At 43.7% G+C, this 18,459-nt stretch overlaps 1 protein-coding gene across 1 annotated transcript in view; it reads right to left on the bottom strand.

The window, feature by feature from the left end:
* Positions 1 to 2,782: 2,782 nt before the first annotated feature.
* The window catches only part of LOC308168424 (protein phosphatase 3 catalytic subunit alpha), an 89,585-nt gene continuing 73,908 nt past the window's right edge, over positions 2,783 to 18,459 (bottom strand). Inside the window, exons 9-13 of the mRNA XM_080543005.1 lie at positions 16,835 to 16,960; positions 15,810 to 15,881; positions 11,565 to 11,649; positions 11,013 to 11,110; positions 2,783 to 3,769 (exon numbers count right to left, since the gene is read on the bottom strand). Of these exons, the coding sequence (XP_080399131.1) occupies positions 3,507 to 3,769; positions 11,013 to 11,110; positions 11,565 to 11,649; positions 15,810 to 15,881; positions 16,835 to 16,960 (644 nt within the window). The 3' untranslated portion in view covers positions 2,783 to 3,506. The remainder of the gene's footprint in view (positions 3,770 to 11,012; positions 11,111 to 11,564; positions 11,650 to 15,809; positions 15,882 to 16,834; positions 16,961 to 18,459) is intronic.

Genomic DNA, 18,459 nt, shown 5'->3' with positions numbered 1-18,459 from the left:
GCGACACCGTAGCGTCTTACTATGGGTTGGGAAAAGGCTCAGTCATCAAAGTCCTGAAAGCTGGGTACGAATGATCAGCCATTGGTAATGTGGATGCACCGTTCCAGCAAGTCCTCGACCAAGCCACTGCCTTAAAAAAATATATAAATAAATATTCTTCCAAATTAATGAATAGTAATACAACAAATTATAAATTTTCTCTTGCTGGCATTTACAGTCAGGAGTACTGTATAATGTGTAGATGGTAATACAGGCTCTCTTCCTAAGGGGGATATTGGGAGGGGAAAGGGGCCTAACAGTTGGGATGCAGAACACCCACCCCTGGGAGACATGGCTTCTACTCATTATCTAACAGCTTTGGATCTTCTGGTTTCCAGACCCTAAAGCCAGGGAGAGTAACGGAAATACCAGATTAAATCTTCTGACATGCATATGTTTACATATTTACACGTGCAGCTGATACAATTGTATCTTAGAAAAATATATATATAAATACAAAAATAGAATTAATCTAGCAGATAAGGAAACATTAGATTACCTCTCCGTTTGTTGTTGTTGTTGTTGTTGTTAATATCATCATGATCAAATAATCATCTGTTTCTGATCATTTGTTATCGGGCTATTTCTCTGATTGCTATTCCAAGAATGGAATCTTATCATGTGAAGCTGAGGAGGAAAGTAAGGGACAGGCCCTTCTGTATTTTTATCCTTGTATGTGGGAATACAGCCATTGATCAAAGGTCAACATCAGGGTGGGAGACTTTGTTTGTTAAGGAAATATGTGAAGCATCCCGGGCATTACAAAGGAACCTGCTTTCTCTAGAAAAAGAGTTGGGACTCCACTCCACCACAAAAGTCTAGATTTGATTTCTGACACTGTCTAGAAGGTCATGTCCTCTATGGATTGGACACATACATGTATTCCACACTAAGTTTGTTCCACACATTGTACCAGAGCTACACTACCCCTTTAACACCTTGTAATTGAGTTTTAATTACATTTGACTGGTGTTACTTCCAACTTTGAAGGCGTAAACATCCTACAGTACATCCACAGGTGTTCCGGCATTCCTCTCCTTGTTTTCATAATTTAATCAAACAAGTCCATATTGTGATCAAAAGGAAACTACTTGGCAACAAGGTGCTGCCAAGTCTTAATTTCCCAAGCACTCATGACGTATTTCTGGCCAAGGCAATGTTCCCTTGTTGAAAGAACCTCCAGTAACTCCAAAGTGAGATTCATACAACAGGCTTAAAGTCAATCACGAAAAACAAAAATATATTTTCACACCTTTACCGTACTCTTTCAGGTCAGCTAGAGAAAAGATAATAGTGGTAAACATATTTGACATCCATTGACATTACTGTATATTCCAATTAATTGATCAAAGAGTGATTGATGTATGAGATGTTACAGTGAAGTACTGACCGAGTGGCCATAGATCCCATGACACCTGTCACAATAGTAAGGGATGTCATGACTTAACTCATAACCTGGCCCTCATACCACCTTAGGCCCAATTATATATTTTTATTTAACAGTTATTTGTTGAGCAGAAAGTCCCGCTATCCTGCTTTCTATCACTTTTCTGTAAATGACAATGTCCTCTCAGTGGCAAAATAAAAGTAAATGAATAATAATAAGGAATTATTTATGAATAGTGAACATTGTGTTGTCACTCACAGTCATCATGCAAAAATGGCCAAAAGAAAATATATTTATAATGTAATACATTTTATTTTGGATGTTTACATTGATTTTCATTTGCAGACTTGAAATCTGAGAATAGGAAAGCCTGTTGATATCACACACAAAAAACAGTTTCTTTAAGTTGAAATTTCATGCACATTTTTATTGAACAGTAATATAAAATACTTTTTCATAGTTGCAAGTGCATGCTTCATCTGCCAACAGTTTTGAAGTTAAATTACAAAAGCAAGGCTTCATGTCGTGTAGTGAATTACTTGGGCACTTAAGCAGTTCTTAAAAAAGATTGATGGATTTATTTTCTTTACCTAAAGTATTGAGCAGTATCAAACCTGTAACTGATATACAAAGCAGAGTTCCAAATAATAATAATAATAATAGCAATAATAATAATAATAATAATAATAACCAAATTACACTTTCCATTTTTTTTGTTTTTTTTACTTTTCATTTACAAAACAGAACAAAAATGTCTAAATCATTATATGACACTTACAGCTATCATGCATTTTGAGTTCCACATGTAACCACAAACCTCACAAGAATTGTCAAACATGCTAAATCTGACTGTGTGCACTTACAAGCGCATGTTAGAAATATGATTCCTCATCCATCTTAGATAGTTAAATGCTTCATTTACAAAAAAAGTTGAAGGCATAAAGCATTTTCATGGTGTTAATTTAAAGAATGCTGGGATACATTTCCAGTATATACTGTATTCACTAAAGCGCACTACATTTCAAAACAGGCCTCTGCAGCCAAGGTATTTAATTCAGTTATTTATTTCCTTTGTTTGATTTTATAAAACATGCATAGGCAGAAACTTTCAGTTAATTGTATTTTTTACACAATATAGGTTCTTTATGTTTACTTTGTTCGCAATACTTAAAAAGAGAAAAATGAACACTCACAGAATTCCAGCAAGTCACAATAAATCTATACCCCACCCATATGCCACTCCCCCCCCCACCAATAAAACAACAAAAACATATTTGCAAATGATAGATAGATAATGTAAATTCCAGTTATGAAACTCCAAGAAAATAGGTATTCATTACCAAGTTAATTAGCCATCATACAGAAAATCGGGTCAAAGCACACACCAAATGAACCTGAGGTAAGCATAATCTGTACAAAACCATAAAACGTTATTTTTTTTGGCATTTCAACAATGTTGCAACATTCTTTTTAAGACTGCCTAATTCATTTCAGAGCTATTTTATAAGAGTAGGAAAAAAAAAGTTATCAATAAATAGTCCTTATTTAGTTTGTACACCCTTATATGTTAAAAACATTTTTTATATTCTGTCCTTTTTAGTGCTGTATTTTGTAAACGTACAATAGTTAGTAAGAAGTTACACAAAACTTTCATATCCAGTAAATGAGTGAGGGTCTTTCATAAACATCTGGCCTCTCTCACATCCCTTTAAGATCTCTCTCTATCTCTCACATCCCTTTAAGATCTCTCTCTATCTCTCGTACTGTGGTACAGAATAAGCACATCACCTGATCATTCAGAAGATCATTCACAAGCGATAACTTTCCATATCTTTCTACGAGCAATTTTTTTTAAAGGCATATCCAAAGACTAGAAAGAGACATGTCACTTCAATGTGTATTGTAGATGCCTCTCCCTGTGCACTCTGACCTCCTCCCTCCCACTTATATTCACCCCTCCATGCCACTAAATCACCGCATCCCCCTGCCCCCTCTCTGCCGTGGCATGCTGCGATGAGGAGGAGGGTGGCATGCTCCACCCTATCTGCCACCCGCCCGCCGCGATGGAGCGTGGTGCCCTTCACTGGATGTTGCTGCCACTGCTGCTGCCACTGCTGGCCTTGCCGTCCGTGCCGTTGGTCTCCGAGGACAGGGCCTTGTTGGTCTCCGAGGGCAGGGCCTTGTTGGTCGTCTCCGGCGAGGACAGGGCCTTGTTGAGGGAGTTGAGGCTGGCATCCGAGGGCAGCCCGTCCCGCCGCGGGGGCATCCGCTCGTTGATGCGGTCCAGGCCCTTGGCCTCTGCGAAGCTGGTGATTTTGTGCTGGGGCGAGAAGCCCTTGATGGCTGGAATGTGGAGAGGGTAATGGATGAGAGGAAAGGGAGGGGGGGGGGGAAACAGAGAGTAATTTAGAAGAGAGAGGTACAGAAGGCTCAAATATGAGGTTACTCATTACTGGTTCTCACATACCCACCAACACCCACATACGCACACACACACACACACACGCACAGACCCACACACACACACACAGACACACACACAGACACACAAACACACACACACACAGACACAGACACAGACACACACAGACACAGACACAGACACAGACACACACACAGACACAGACAGACACACACACACACACACACACACACACTCACATACACACACACACACACACACACACACACACGCACACACACACACACACACACACACACACACACACACACACACACACACACACACACGTGTTGTCATTGGTTTTGTTCAATGTCAAGAAATCATTGTGACAGGAATCAAATGGTGAGTTGCTGATAATACAATGACAATATACAACAGATGGAAACTTCTGTTGCTGAAGTGATTGGCTGAATTAATCATTCCATTGGATGGAAAAGTCACATGGTACAGTTTCTCCTGGCCCAAGGTAAGGAACCATCTGACTTAAAGTTGTTAAATAGTGAACTATCCCTTTATCATTCTAAATTCCCTATAATGTTTTTGTTCTTATCAAACATTGTTACAAACAGCATCTTAGATATGAACAGTATCATAAGTAGATCATTATACCTTTTACAGGCTAAGGAGTACTATAATGCACTGAAAGTTGAGCAATAAAAAAGTCACAACACAATACCAACACCAAATACCATAGTATCAAAAAAATATATGATATCTCTATTGACAAAGGGATGACATAATCCTACTATCCTATGTTTGTGGGGGGAATCCCTGGTGCTGGGGGTAGGTTTTCATTGTGCCATTGCCGTTCAATCAAAGACAGACATCTCCATAGAAAATACTAAGTGATATATCAGGTTACGTAAGGCATATTTTAAAAAGCACACAATACATATATATATATATAAATTACGTTGTCACTTAGTTTGTGCCATCAAAACCAAAACAAGGCAAAACTAATTCGATAAAAACTATAATGATGTTGCAACTAATGCTCGAACAATAGACTACAACCTGAGGACTGATCCATATCACTCAAAGGCACAAGTTAAAATGGAAGACCCCAAGGACCAGGCCTCCCCTCCACTGTACTACACAAACAAAACAAAGGACCAGGAAACATGGTAAAAGAGAAAAAAATAAGAATGTAAATTAGAGTGGAGCTCACTGAAACACACGGTACCACAAATAGGAGAGCTGGCACAGTGAGACAGAGCTCACGTAGAGAGACACTACAGAGCTACAGTACTTGGTGCTAACCACTTGTTAAGCCTGCTTGGAACATGCAGCAAATTACAAGGGGATTTGAGGTTATAGTGGAGGTTATTGTAAGGGACAGCTACATTTTCAGGAGATCCGTATCTGGATCGAGGAGCCATTTTGGAAGACAAATTTGGGGGTGGAGGGAGGGCGGTGGAGAGGGGGCGGACGGGGCTTGTAGTTGTGTTGCTGCATAGCACAGGTCAGACACAGGTTATTAGCAGCTCACAAAGAGAACACGACACAGCAGGGCCACAGAGGAACCACATGGGAAAAGAAGCAAAGAGTCTCAACATTAACGCACACCATCCTTTAGGGGGCGCTCAAGAGGAATTACGGAACAATTCCAACGTAAATAGCAGCTGGCCAACCGCTATTTACTACACAGTTGAGGTTGTTCTTGCGGTGTGGCTTTGTTTGCCGTTTTCTTTTTGGAGAAGATCAAATTGGCTTTTGGAGGCCTTCGTTGGAGACCCATGAGCAATTTAGTTCTGATTGTGCCTATCAAATGTATACTGTGCAAAAACAAAGCATAACTGTATCAGTTGTTTTAAAGGGGAACAAACCAGTGAGTCTTTCACAGCAGGATTGCAGTTGGGTGCGTGAGTGCAGGGCATTGGGTGCAGGTACAGACCCAGGTGCACCACGACATTCTAGGCTGATACTAAATGGCATTTTCTTGACAGAAAACCCAACAGAAACAGTTTGACAAAACTATGATAAGACTACCACAGAATGTCTTGAGAACAATCAAAATAAACAATTTACAAGCACAGAATGAACATTCAAAGTTATCAAGGGCAATAAAGCACTGCTCTACTCATTTAGCTATATTGGCAATATTATAAAATATTTATTTCTCTAGTGAAATCGCTGTTACCAATAAATATCTGTTTTACAGTGGAACGTGAGCTAACAAATAAAACCAGGCAAAAATAAAAGATAGATTGTTCAATTTGATGATTTTTAGCACTTACTGGAAGTTACGCCCCTATACTTTATTTTATTTATTTTTTGTTTCTTTTTATTATTACTACTCGATCTTTTCAGTTTGTAAAGCATCTTTGAGTGTCTAGAAAAGCGCTAGATAAGTCGAATGTATTATTATTATTATTATTATAAAAATGAAGGTCAACCTTAAGAGAAATATGTGTTCATGCTTGTCAATGTCATCATACTGTAGTGAACAGCGTCTTCTGTGTCTGTGGGTTTTTACTGACACAGAGCAGGACGTAGGATTCAGATCTACATGAAGTCCTGGGGATTGGGGCTGGGGTTGTTAATCTGGACAGGGCCGCTGTATAGGCCATGCAGACTGAGGTTCAAGCCCTGTGAGAGGGCAAAGAGGCTGCTTTATGTATTTCAGCTGGTGAAAAGAAATGCACTTTGCTTTAACAAAACCATACTGGTTCGATATAGTATGTATATCACTTTGCTATGAAGTTTGTTCCCCACTGAAACAAGCGTGGCTTTTCTGCATTTTTTCCCCCCCTGACTATTTTTCCTTTTCTTGGGTTAATAATTATTCCACAATTTGTTAGCCCAAACACCCAACACACTCTAGACAAGCTACGGCAAGATGGATGAACCCAGCGGAACCCCTGTCTATTGCGGAGAAGCAACAGAAAAGGGCAGCGGGCCTATTTACCTTCGTCAGCCTCAATAGCCTCAATAGTAGCTGAAGAGAAGAAGAGGGGGGTTGCAAAACGAATGAGAGAAGTGAGCAGAGGAATTCATTTTTGTCCCAGGAACAAGTCAATGAGCAGCAAAAGAGAGCCAATGCAGACAACAAAGTTACACTCTCCATGTTCTGACACAGGACACACATGGATGTTAGCAGAGAAGGGAAGGAGGACAAAGCGTGGTGTTAAAACAGACAAAGACGGGGCAGGAAACCAAAAAAGGGTACAGAATGGAGCCAGTTAAATACCCGGTTGTGCACAAATGCGTGGAGCTGTGGTATTTTAGGCTTTGTGAAAACTGTACAGACAAAATGGTCCTGTGAGGTCTAAAAGACACCTGTGTTTGACAAGGGGACAAGGCTACGGAAACCAGACGCCTGGCGGGGTGACAGGTAGGACTGGAGAGGATACTTATCGACAGGCCAACGTAAACGGCAGGGGGGGTCTCTCTAATGTATCGTCAACAAATGATACACTTGGAGAGGGAGAACAACGAAACAGGAGGAGGGGTGCTATAAAGGATTCGGGGAGAACAGGTAGAGGTGTGGGTGAAACAGAGAAGACTCTGCCGCATTGAACAACTATAAGATGAACGAAAGAAAAATAAATAAAAACATGAGGCATATTTCCTTGGAAACATACTATCTGGAAGTGCAGGACAGAAGTCTTTTGACGTGAGCCGCCAAAAGAGCAGATGTACCATTGAAAATGGTTTGATAATAACAGTTAGATACTTACCGTAGCCTCCTGTTCTATGGCAATATTGATCATTTACACATTTATCCAGGAATACAGAAATGTGCTATATTTAGTCATGTGCACACACAAGACAAAAAAGGGGGTACGAGTGAACAGCAACAAATACTTAACAGCTACTTAGCTCTAGACTTGAAAACTCATCTTTGCTATAGAGAGACAGGAAATGATATATACAAGAGCGACAGACACACACGGTAAAGCTGAGGAGGTCCAAAAGAAACCAGTGGTTGATGGATCGTACAACATTACGGTAGAAGCACATGTGTGTCTGCCTAGACCGAGGGGCCTGTGGCGCGCTGTGATTCTACCAATGCTGTGACAGGAATCCATTTGACGTCACTCTGCCTCCTTCATGGCTCTTCTCTAGCTGCCTCTCCAAAATGGTGGCCTTGAGGAAGGTGATGGCTTGGCCAATTTCTATATTACCACATGATTGCCCCTCTATGGTGTCATCTCACTGTGTGTATGTGTGCATGTTTGTGTGTGTGTGTGTGTGTGTGTGTGTGTGTGTGTGTGTGTGTGTGTGTGTGTGTGCGTGCGTGCGTGTGATTAAGATTCCTGTTTAGAGGGTAAGAATTTCTGTGGTCAACTTCAGGAACAGGAAGTGCATCATCGAAGGTGTAAACAAATACTCGACTGGTTCTTATCCAGTAGGCTATGTGCCTTGACAGAGACCAGAAACAGGAGGCAAAATAAATCAAGACAGCCAAAGAGAGGAGAGTGAAGTTGTTTGGATTTCTGCCTTGTTTTGTGGATGGCAAGGTAGATAACAGTTATCTCCTTTCATACACAGTTAATGTCAATTCCAATTCATCCTTTGAATAATGGTTGATCCCTAGCCACCCCTCGCATCTGGTAGAAATCCACAATTCTTTCAGTCTTATTTTTTCTTTTTTAAAATCAAAATCCAGACTTTTTAGAAACAAAATCTCAGAATGTTGTAAATTCTGTGAGTGAATTCAATTGACCTCTTCATATTTGGATGGGAATTCCTTCCCTGTGGTAAGGCTACTATGTGACATAAAGGAGATCGTCAAACTTGTTTCGGGAGTATTTGGAATTCAACATGGGAGGGTGAATTCTACATTTGTCTCACAAAAACAGTTCTGACAGAATACTTGCACAACAGATTATACCTGCGGTCTCTAGGGAGAGAGGAGAAAGAAGAAGACACAGACAACATTTGAGATAACCAGTAGATTGCAGAGAGAAAGATTGAGAGAGGGATAAGGAAAGCAAGGAGGGAGAGGTATTAGAAAAAAGACAACGGTAAGAACATTTTACATTTTCTTTTTGGGACAGTATTATGTACGTAGTAGTAACCAACAACAGGAAGAGGGTGACACTTTTCTGCAAGTAACTACAGATTTCACATTTAATTACACAAATTACCACAGTCACCCTGGTAAAAGGCCTACTGTCATAATGAAGCACGGCCAATAAGGATTCTCTTATGATATCACATTTGATAATGTATTAATTAGAAGAAGTAAGTAAGGACCATAACCAAGAGAAAAAAAAAGAAAGAAAAGAAAGGTAGCCTTTGAGGTGGTGGTATTTCTAAAATAGGGTTGCATATAAGTTTAGTTGAAGGCGAGTGAACTTGGGGGCCTGAAGGGGTGTGTGAGGGGGGTGTGAGAGGGTCTAGAGTGTGAGGGGGGTGTGAGAGGGTCTAGAGTGTGAGGGAGGTGTGAGAGGGTTTAGAGTGTGAGGGGTGTGTGAGAGGGAGGTGTGTGAGGGTCTAGAGTGTGAGGGAGGTGTGTGAGGGTCTAGAGTGTGAGGGGGGTGTGAGAGGGTCTAGAGTGTGAGGGAGGTGTGTGAGGGTCTAGAGTGTGAGGGGGGTGTGAGAGGGTCTAGAGTGTGAGGGGGGTGTGAGAGGGTCTAGAGTGTGAGGGGGGTGTGAGAGGGAGGTGTGTGAGGGTCTAGAGTGTGAGGGAGGTGTGTGAGGGTCTAGAGTGTGAGGGGGGTGTGAGAGGGTCTAGAGTGTGAGGGAGGTGTGTGAGGGTCTAGAGTGTGAGGGGGGTGTGAGAGGGTCTAGAGTGTGAGGGGGGTGTGAGAGGGGTGTGAGAGGGTCTAGAGTGTGAGGGAGGTGTGAGAGGGTCTAGCGTGTGAGGGAGGTGTGAGAGGGTCTAGAGTGTGAGGGAGGTGTGAGAGGGTCTAGAGTGTGAGGGGGGTGTGAGAGGGTCTAGAGTGTGAGGGGGGTGTGAGAGGGTCTAGAGTGTGAGGGGGGTGTGAGAGGGTCTAGAGTGTGAGGGGGGTGTGAGGGGGTGTGAGAGGGTCTAGGGTGTGAGGGAGGTGTGAGAGGGTCTAGGGTGTGAGGGGGGTGTGAGAGGGTCTAGGGTGTGAGGGAGGTGTGAGAGGGTCTAGGGTGTGAGGGAGGTGTGAGAGGGTCTAGAGTGTGAGGGGGGTGTGAGAGGGTCTAGAGTGTGAGGGGGGTGTGAGAGGGTCTAGAGTGTGAGGGGGGTGTGAGAGGGTCTAGAGTGTGAGGGGGGTGTGAGAGGGTCTAGAGTGTGAGGGGGGTGTGAGAGGGTCTAGAGTGTGAGGGGGTGTGAGAGGGTCTAGAGTGTGAGGGGGGTGTGAGAGTGTGAGGGGGGTGTGAGAGGGTCTAGAGTGTGAGGGGGGTGTGAGAGGGTCTAGAGTGTGAGGGGGGTGTGAGAGGGTCTAGAGTGTGAGGGAGGTGTGAGAGGGTCTAGAGTGTGAGGGGGGTGTGAGAGGGTCTAGAGTGTGAGGGGGGTGTGAGAGTGTGAGGGGGGTGTGAGAGGGTCTAGAGTGTGAGGGGGGTGTGAGGGGGTCTAGAGTGTGAGGGGGGTGTGAGAGTGTGAGGGGGGTGTGAGAGGGTCTAGAGTGAGAGGGGGGTGTGAGAGGGTCTAGAGTGTGAGGGAGGTGTGAGAGGGTCTAGAGTGTGAGGGGGGGTGTGAGAGGGTCTAGAGTGTGAGGGGGGTGTGAGAGGGTCTAGAGTGTGAGGGGGGTGTGAGAGGGTCTAGAGTGTGAGGGAGGTGTGAGAGGGTCTAGAGTGTGAGGGGGGTGTGAGGGGTGTGTGAGAGGGAGGTGTGAGAGGGTCTAGAGTGTGAGGGGGGTGTGAGAGGGTCTAGAGTGTGAGGGGGGTGTGAGAGGGTCTAGAGTGTGAGGGGGGTGTGAGAGGGTCTAGAGTGTGAGGGAGGTGTGAGAGGGTCTAGAGTGTGAGGGGGGTGTGAGGGGTGTGTGAGAGGGAGGTGTGAGAGGGTCTAGAGTGTGAGGAGGTGTGAGAGGGTCTAGAGTGTGAGGGGGGTGTGAGAGGGTCTAGAGTGTGAGGGGGGTGTGAGGGAGGTGTGAGAGGGGGGTGTGAGAGGGTCTAGAGTGTGAGGGGTGTGTGAGGGGGTGTGAGAGGGTCTAGAGTGTGAGGGGGGTGTGAGAGGGTCTAGAGTGTGAGGGGGAGGCTTACCATTCTGGAGTTTCTCCTTCCCTCCAGACAGCACTCCGCTGGGCAGCATGCCGGTGGGGGTCAGCCCCTTCAGGGTCAACACACTCTCACTCTCCTCTCTGCAGGACCGAAACACACCAGGGGAGGGAATTCATATGGACTGAGAAATTGAAGAGTTTATTTATGCGTTCATCTATTTATCATCATCAATATGTTTTTTGTTTATCATGACACACACCCTAAAGAAAGCTCAAAACATCATTATTTATCACCAACCACCCTGCCTATGCACTATTCACACTCCTCCCATCCCGGAAAACGCTACAGAAGTATCAACTCACACACCACCCGCCTCAGAAATAGTTTCTTCCCACAGGCAGTTAGGTTGCTGAACAGCTGAACAAAGCACCTTGTACTGTATTGTTGCTTTGTTTGTATTGTGGACTATGTTTGTTTGTGTGTGATACTACAGAGAGAGACGAGGCTGAAGAACTTCATTGTATTAATGACAATAAACTTGAACTTGAACTTGAACAATAGGTGTGTGGGATGAGGAGAGTCTAAAGGCCTTACCTGAGGACAGAGAACACTCTGGCCATCTTGCCAATGGCACGGATCTTGTTCCTGATAACCTCCTTGCGTGCCGAGGCAGTGGCACCTATAAGGGGTGATAGGGCAAATGCAGCCATGCACACGCACACACACACACACACACACACACACACTCTTGTTATGGTCACCATAACAAACTATAACAATGTGTGTGTGTCTGTGTGTGTGTGTGTGTGTGTGTGTGTGTGTGTGTGTGTGTGTGAGAGAGAGAGGACACTGATAAGAAATAAATCTTATCCTAATTTATGACAGGGTCTGGTGAAAAAGTCCCAAAGTAGGGCAAGGTCATTCAGTTGTATGAATGTGCAGATTGTAAACTTTCAAATGATGTGTCATACATTGAAATCTGAAAATATTTGAAGAAGAAGATGCTTATTTGAATGTTGGTACACCTCAAACCTAATACCGGAGAAAATTGCTCTGAATCAAAACAGACGTGTTTGCTACAATCGCGTTGGTAGCTAGCTAGCACCTAAGAAAGAAAATCGCTATGAACATCTAACTGCATGTTTAGCACATCACAACATGCTGATAGAACATAATTACATAATTAGATGATCACACAGTCCTCCTTACTTTTGAACTCATCTGAAAACGTAAGTTTGTTTACAAGCCATGTATCACTTACCCAGCAGCCTGAAGCACGGCGGCAGACAATACCAATTCACAAATTATAAGTATATTAATACTTAAAACTGTTGTTTGTTATATTGAGTGGGCTCTTCAACACTAATATGAAAGAAAATGGATATTTAAAAACGTTTTTTTGGAAAAGAAGATTTTTGGTCATTTGCGCGACTTGAGAATTGCCTACATGCGGAACTTTTCACCAGACCGTGTCACATTTGTCTAAAACTAAGTACACATACTATACATCAAACAGAAAAAGTCCTAAGCAGTCTACATTGTAATCATTTAGCAAATGCTCTTATCAATGTTGTGAATCACATCAAAGTCATGTGATCATGTCATGGTACACCACTGCAGTTATTAAAGCTCAAAGTCAAAACCAAACCAATGCTTTCAATCTCACAGCATCTCACTGCAATTGCTGGTTATTTCTTAGCATTTCAAGGCATTCAGAAACAAAGTGAAGCCACGTTCGCTGCCTTAGCACCTGTGCCCTGTCTCGGCAGTCCCTGAGGCACTGATGGATAAAGTACCGGTAGTCCCTCTAGCAATAACTGTGTCTTAATCAAACACATTGAAATGGTATAGATATTATAGTGCTTACTTATTGTTTTAATCTGCTTTGCTTTGCAGAGGCCTGAGCCTTGAAACAAGATTGTCTATACAACCAACAGTGTGAATACTGCCTATAGCTGTGATCTTACTGGCTGTTTCCCAGCTTGGAAAAGGAGAATGTATAGCTTGTCGGTGGGACATCCTGTGGTACAGGATGAAGTCGTGTTATAAGACCCCTTGGGAGCCAGCTTGGAAGATGTCAGGGAGTGGTTTACGGTATGATGGAAGAGATGGAAATGAGAGTGAGTGCTTGGGAATTTGTCAACCAAAGAATGGGTGTGCAGAGAGCAGTGAGAAGCTGTGTTCCAATACTTTCCGCATGCATCCTTCCCCCCTTCCTTGAATGCCATTGGATTGGTTGATCTTACCCGGATTGGATAGGATTGGATGACCTATTCGGTCTTGTCAGATCAGTAATTACTTCAAGGAAAAGAGGCAGGAAGGATGCATTTTTTTTCCTTTCTTCTTGAATAGGGCCAGGGAGTGGATTGTGGTTTTTTTGGTCGGACCACTTGGGGCAGTACAGTTTTTCATAATATTTCAACTCATATGACATAGTCAATATGTCATATAGTCATAGACATATATAATCATAGATATAATTTCGACATATGATGTTTAACTTGTTAGCTGGCTAAGCTGATTTTCTTTTGCTGGGGCATTTTACACAGGCAAGAGACAATGCACATCAACAAAGGCACTCCAGTCCGACTGTCTACAAGGTGTAAAAGTATTCACAGAAACATTCCGTTGTTTCCATTGTAACTGTAAGCAGACTTGGGTACTTGCATTTACACTTGGGTACTTGCACGTACTTGCACTTACATTGTATTGTATTCCATTCAACATCTACTTATCTATATAATTGTATAATAATGAACGCTAAAAGCACCACAAAAGTATATATATATATATAATATATATACAGTATATTGCACACAACGGCAGAGCTGGTGTTTGTACCTTTCTTGGGGGCATATATTAGCTGTCCTTCTCAAGAACACCCCAGAAGAGAACAGAAAAGACAGAGAGATCAGTGGATGGCCGGAGAATGACAGAGGAAACAGATGAAGAGGAGGAGAGGGAAGAGGGGGAAAGATAAAAAAAGCAAATGCAGAACCATGGAGCATACAGAAAACCAATGCCTTAAACAAAACTCTGAAAAACAGAAAAGAAAAGAGATACATTAGATGCAACCAAGGGAGAGAAATAATCACAGAATGAGAGAGAGAGAGAGAGAGAGAGAGAGGGGGGGGGGGGGAGAGAATCAGAATCAGAAAGAGAGCAAAGAGTATGAATATAAATACAATGGATATTAAAGGCCCACACCAGTTTTGCTTCATGGCTTTTTCGTTAGTCATTCACAGAGCTAATTGGGAAGGTTATGCTGGGATATAATATCTAAAAGCAATTCCTAATTAAATGTGTCAAAAGGTTGCAAAAAAAGCTGGCGAAGGGGGTTCGGAGGGCTATATTTGACTCTGGGCACTAACTTTACAAACAGGCTAGTCACATCACACTTCGGAATAGCTCTATGCAATGTCATCGGTTACGGCATGCATGAAATAGTTTTAGGAGGAGCTAAAAAAATAGAATGTATCACCCACACATATTTTGTCCTAAATAACCATTTTCAGACATGAATCATCGGGCAATAAAATGATGCGGCACAAAAAAAACGTCAAAATGACTTGTGGGCCTTTAACATAACGCAGTAAGAGTGGGGTAAAGAAAAAAAGGAGCGAAGAAGAAAGAGAGGTATAAGAGAGAGTGAGTGAGTGAGTGAGTAAAAGACAAAGCAAAGAATATGAACACAATGGATATCAACCTGCTGCAGTGAACGGGTGGAGAAAAGAGAACGGGGGACTAGTGACATTTGAGTGAGTAAGTAAGTGTAAGTACCCTGGGCTGGTGGCATGGCTATCTGTGATCTACCAGCGTGGGTCAGGCTTGGGTTCCTTTACTATGCCACATCCCCGCACCCTTAACCGCCTAGCCATCCTCCCACCCACTCGTCCGCCTGTTAAACAGGATATGACCTCACCAGTCCTCCCCCCCTCACTGTCTAGGGTTACAGCGACACTGTATCTGGTCAGTAAATAGTAGTGTCTTGGTCAGTAAATGACAGAGGGTGGAGTATCTAAAGACCCGTCACTCTAGGGGTGTGTGCAGTTGAGGCCATCTACAACTACAACCATTACAAGGCCATGCATGAGACTATTACAACGAACCATAATGTTAAATTGGGAACTTATTGAATTGACAATAATAAATGAAATGCATGAGAGGTGCGATAGAATGAATCTTTGATCGTGAAGTATCGAATAGAAGGAACTTTGGTGTGTTCTCTTTCCACCCACGGCCAGACCCACTGCAGAATAGATTGGATTTTTGTAATGTGTACAACGTTGGACATACAGTATCTTTTCAATGTGCTGAATGCATACAGTAACTTTACCAGCATGTAAGGCATGAAATGGAGGTATCTGTCACACAGTGATTCAATGGAGACAGAAAGAGTGAGACTGGTGAATGATGATGCGAGTATGTACGTGTGTGTGTATGTGTGTGTGTGTGTGTGTGTGTGTGTCTGTTGACAAGTTGACGAGTTGACAAGTGCATGATGCATGTGTGTTAGCACTGAGCATCTAAAAGTGCCAGATCTGCTTGATGTTGTTGTTGTTGTTGTTGACCTGATTCATTGGTAGAGAGCACCCTCTGGTGGTGGGGTCTAGGCATCGCAGTGAGAAATTCAAGCCTCCTAATGAATAAAGTCCTCCTGCTCCCAACACTACTGTGGCAGCGTGAGAGGAGGTGGTCCCGGCCGACCACACACTCTCTGTGACCACACACTCTCTGTGACCACAGACTCTCTGTGACCACAGACTCTCTGTGACCACACACTCTCTCTGTGACCACAGACTCTCTGTGACCCCAGACTCTCTGTGACCACACACTCACCATCGATCTCCTCGTCAGTCGTCAGCTCGTCGTTGGAGCAGATGCTCAGCACATTCACCAGCATCTCAGTGACTGCAGAGAGAGAGAGAGAGAGAGAGAGAGAGAGAGAGAGAGAGAGAGAGAGAGAGGGAGAGAGAGAGAGAGAGAGAGAGAGAGAGAGAGAGGGAGAGAGAGAGAGAGAGAGTGGGAGAGAGAGAGAGAGAGAGGGAGAGGGAGGGGAAGAGTGGGAGAGAGAGAGAGGGAGAGGGAGAGAGAGAGAGAGAGAGAGAGAGAGAGAGAGAGAGAGGGAGAGGGAGGGGAAGAGTGGGAGAGAGAGAGAGAGGAATAGAGAGGGCGAAAGAAGAAGAGAGAACAACAATCAAAGGTGCCAAGGTATAAACTGTGTTACTGCTGTCAGAATGCACCAGATCATGAGATGAGAGGGATCTTGCTATTACCCTGCCTGGCTAGGAATAGCCCCCAGTGAGTGAGCCACATCTAAAAAGGGCCATCCAGCCCATCCCGGGTGTGCCAGTACTGGGGGGTGGGGTGGGAGGCGTGGGTCCCTATGATCCAGAATACACTTCAGAGGTGCATAGGGGGGCATTGAGAGGAAGAGTGAATGTGTCTGATGTTAGCGGGGACGCCTCCAGCTTTACTGGAACACATCACGTCATCAAGCAAGATCATTCTGGGTGTCAATTATTTTTATATATATAACAAATAAAATAAATAAAAAATCCCCTGCAACAAGACATAATTAACATTCGATATGGAAATCAGTATCTCACTTGCTATTTGTTGTCATAAGGTGTTAGGCATGTTGCCGTCCACATATAGGTTATGATGTGTCTTGTGACCGCATTACGAAAAAACTCCTTTGAGACGTCACGCCGGGCTAGTTGTCACCGTCTTATGATTCAAAACGGGCTTGCACGAAAATTGCACCACCGTGATCCTGAGAACGAATGTATTATATATATGTGTGTGTGTGTGTGTGTGTGTGTGTGTGTGTGTGTGTGTGTGTGTGTGTGTGTCTCACCCACCTTTTTCCCCGACGAAGGGTAGGGACCAGGTGAAGACGTCCATGAAGTTGGGCAGCCAGTAGGGGTGAGGAGAACAGTTGAACTGTCGGATGTTCATCACGTTGTTCTCATACTTCAGGACTGCAGCTGTGGGGAGGGACACAACAAACGGAGAGAGAGGTTTAGCAAAACGCTCTCAACGCTCAAAACAGGAGAAAACGACTTGTCATGCATGTCTCCTTTGAACCGTCATTATTAACCTGTAATGACAGAGTTGGTACTTGGGAACTGTTTTTTGTTAGCATGCAAAACGTTTAATCTTCTTTCCCGCACAGATGAGCAAATATACATAAAAAAAAATACATCAAAAACCACCATACCATAAACCCTGCATAATGCAAAACCCCGAAAACATCTGCCAGAATCGTTTCCCTTCATGAGGGAGATCGAATCTTCGCAAATCGAAAACACTGCACGTAACACATTAACTAGTCAGTCTCTACACAGCTGCTCTTTTTAGAGGCATCCTTCGCTGTTCCAGAACATCTTTCGCATCCATTCTATCCCCCCAACCCCCCACCCAACACAGTCCCAGCATCATTTAAGGGATTAAAAAAACATGAATAACAGCGGAAAAAACACCTGTCTCAGCATATGGGTTTGATGGGGCCGGTTGCCTTCATTACTTAGTGAGAGAAACAACAACGACTGGTGAAGGAGGAGGAAGGGAGAGAGTGAAAGGAGAGAAAGGAGAAAAAAAAAGAGATAGGGAGAGAGAGAGAGGGGGGGGGGGGCAGGTCGGAAATCTTTGCTGGCATGTTGATAGGAAAAGTTTGGGGCAGAAAAGGAGAAACGCAGGAAATCTAATTCTAAATTCCAGTAGAGATAAAACAAAGGAAAAGGGGGTCCTTGAGGAGTGCTTCGGTTTGCAATAGCATTCACAGAAATAGCACACACCGTACAATAGAGCTTCTTTCTTTGACCATATTATGCATGATCAGAGAGAAAGGAATCTTCATATTAAACTGTGAGGACCCTTTGAACAGTTGAGTAATTAATGGCTATTTCCATGTTAGTCACCGACACAATACAAAAACGTTACCCATAACTGGACCCCAGGCTTAAGCCCACTAACATACACAGAGTAACGGAACACAGTGAACGGAAAGCAAGTATGTACAGTATGTGTCATTTTAGATAAAAGATAGAACCAGGGCATGGAAGGGGTTTGGGAAACACTGAGAATCACACAGTCAGACACCACAGCCGTCTCCTCTATATAGCCACCCACCCCCCCACCCCCCACCCCCCCACACCCTATGAGTATGGCCCAGATCTGGGGAAAGCCGACACCGTCGCCGGGTCACAACGAGGGACTTTCCTGCCTCAGCGTCTCCTGACTGGTTTGAGAATAGCAAGTCATCAAACCCGGCATGCCAGCCATCTGGGTGTCAGGAGGCCTCTACAGCCAGACAGAGACAAACATCCACTGCCAATCCAGAGCTTAAGGGGGGGGTTCTTCTCACACGCACACACGCACGCACACACACACACACACACACACACACACACACACACACACACACACACAAATAGACGAGCGGTAAACTAGCCTAGCACTGTTTCATTGAGTATTGAGCCTTGTA

The sequence above is a fragment of the Nansenia antarctica genome (genome assembly GCF_963989245.1).
Source record: "Nansenia antarctica genome assembly, chromosome: 12".
Taxonomy (NCBI): Eukaryota; Metazoa; Chordata; class Actinopteri; order Argentiniformes; family Microstomatidae; genus Nansenia; species Nansenia antarctica.
This window is presented reverse-complemented; position numbering and strand designations above follow the sequence as displayed.